General features: G+C 27.2%; 1 protein-coding gene across 1 annotated transcript in view; it reads right to left on the bottom strand.

Moving 5' to 3' along the window:
* Positions 1 to 1,646: 1,646 nt before the first annotated feature.
* Positions 1,647 to 2,923, bottom strand: part of LOC105623125 (inositol 1,4,5-trisphosphate receptor) — a 48,256-nt gene continuing 46,979 nt past the window's right edge. Inside the window, exon 42 of the mRNA XM_012204522.1 lies at positions 1,647 to 1,715. Within this exon, the coding sequence (XP_012059912.1) occupies positions 1,647 to 1,715 (69 nt within the window). The remainder of the gene's footprint in view (positions 1,716 to 2,923) is intronic.

Raw genomic sequence — 2,923 nt, forward strand, 5'->3', positions numbered from 1 at the left:
TGTGTATATATTATATATATATATATATATATATATATATAGATTAACAAGAACGCGATGCACGGATTTGAAAATAGCGAGAATCACACGAGTCACCTCTCTCACGCGAATGCCAAATTACACGTGTAAGAGATTACAACCAACGGTATATAACGACATGTGTACATAGATAGCGGCGTTGATAGAATTTGTACAGAACAATTAATTGTCTACTCTAAGTCTACGGATTATTGTAAAGTAACAATAAGATAAATAATCTTACGCGGCTCCGAAATGAAGGAAGAGAGAATGTATTTTAACGAACGAGCTTCGCGTGCCCGAAGGCACTTCGCGATATATTGTTATATGTTTTGTCAGCCGAACGGGATGCCTTTATCTTGACAAAGTTATTGATTCATATTATCTTTCTCCCTCTCGAAAGTGAGAGAAATGGCGAGATCTACAATTGAAAATTGACATCAAACATCCATTCTCCAAGTGTTTCACGATAGGGCGCGCCGATTCACTGGCAAACTCATGATTTATTATTATACTGGAGTAAAAAAGGAAATGAAAAATAAATGCTAGGTCGTAAATATTTAATGTACGCAATTCACCAAAATGCCAGCCAGTAAAACCAGATCGCAGATCGCGTACTTGGGTTGTACAATAGTGCGAGAATATTTCTACGATTTTCCATTGATTTTATAATAAATCCACGAAAAATCGTTTTACATTTAACTAAGTATAATGTAATATAACGTGTTGGCCTAAGTATAAGAATACTAGTCAAACAATTCTTTGCATTTTCTCTAAAAAGATCTTTTTATCTTAAATACAATTATGCAATGCAAAGAAATTTATATTATATTTTATTGCGTATTATTCTTGATAAATTATTTTTATGCACATGATCTCATTTTGAAAAAAAAACATATATAGTATAGATATTCAGTTTGCGAGCTAAACACTTTCCATCATCTCGTTGAGCAAGACAGATAGAAAAAAAAACAGACGCTAGACAGTTAGTTACTGCTAATAAAATATCTATTCTTTTTTGCATCGTTTCAACGAGAGAGAAAAGTGTTTAGCTCGCGAGTTTTTTAACATCCTTATATATAATCTTTATATATAATCCTTATATATTGAAATTTTTATTTTAACATCAAAGTTAAAATTTTAAATTTCCAGAAAATAGTTCATTAATATACATTAATTTGTATGTATTTTTGTTATTATGACTTTTGATACATTTGATTGACACATTATGATTTATATCGGGAATTTTGTCTGAGAATGTTTACTGCTCTTCTAACAAACCGAACTACCTTTATATACCGTTTCAAAATAAATTGAATTCATGTTTAGCGATATAACACAGAAAAAGGCACTCGAATTATATTGTTGATTATGTTATGTATAATTTATAAGATAAGCATAACCACGTTGAAGAAACCTCGTCAAAACAGATATGAAAGTCCGTACCTATTTAACTATCACAGAACCGATTAACGTTGAATGCGAACAAAATCAAGGCACAGCAATACACAATAATTATATAAAAAGCGTAGAGATGAGAAAAATTAATTTCTCAAACGATAAAAAAAGTACGATAAATGCCACACGTCTTTGTGTTCATGCAATTCTCACATTTGTAGAAATTGTGTTCACTGCGCATTTATACAATAGCTGGCTTTTCGTTTGAAAAGCATACCGATTTTACACAAACGTGCGATCTACGAAAGAAATATACGTGTTACATGTACATGTATTAGCCGCGTATATAAAAATATATATATAAGTCACAATAAATAGTCAATTGTTTCATATAAAGTCTAAATAAAGTAAAATGAAACACTAATTGTCCTTCTGTTTAGTTTCAGACTAGTTCTCATAGTGAGAAATTTTTTTAGATTATATGCTCAATTTTAAAAATTACAAAAAATAAAAAAGGTGACATATTGAATAGCAAAGCAAGACAGAGAGATGGATCAAAATTGCAGTTGCTTTCAGTGTCGCATTAGTAGAAAAGGTAATTACTCTTTAATAATTACAATTATAATCTAATTATATAAATATTTGATTCAGTAAAAATATATAAACATATTTTTTTTAAATTAATGTGCAATATTCTACATTATATACTAATATTTCTCGTTTTATTACGAATTTATTACGTATCAGTAACGTACAGCAATATCAAATGCAATGTATTATGTTAATGAAGTATTTAAGTAATGCAGTAATTTTGTCAATTGCTTGAAACAATTTTATTAGAAAGAAAACTAAAAAAAATTTGAATTCACAGTTAATTAAATTAATACATATATATCATTAATACTTATATACACAAAATCTTTTTAAAAAAATATATTTAAATGTTATATTTGTCATTTGCTCACTTTTTAATCTGGAATGGAACTGATTACGAGAAAGCACAAGATAAATATAGCATCATCAAATTAAATTAAGTATTATAATTAAAATCTGATTTTTTTTTAAATATTAAAATCTACAATACTCAAAATATTACTGTATAAAACTTATATATCAAATATGCATGCGTGTTCACGCGACATTCTATTTTTATCACAAAAAAAAACACGAATATCACGAATATTTTCTATATTATTAATATATTAATTTGTGAAAAGATTTATTATAAAAAACTATGATATTATGAATATGACAATATCACACACATAATAAATATAGCTTCATTAAAAAAGAACATAATTTATTCACATGTAAGTATGAACGTAATCTACATACATAATGTGTGTAGCTACATATGTGTATATATTATATAGTAAAAATGTACGAGACAAATATTAAAAGTAACATATTTTAATTGGATATTATTTAAAGATTTTAACAAGTATACTTTGACGTAAAAGAAAGAGGAAAGATGAGGAGATCAATATATATATATACATATACATAT

Source organism: Atta cephalotes (genome assembly GCF_000143395.1).
Source record: "Atta cephalotes unplaced genomic scaffold scaffold00053, whole genome shotgun sequence".
In the NCBI taxonomy this organism is placed as follows: Eukaryota; Metazoa; Arthropoda; class Insecta; order Hymenoptera; family Formicidae; genus Atta; species Atta cephalotes.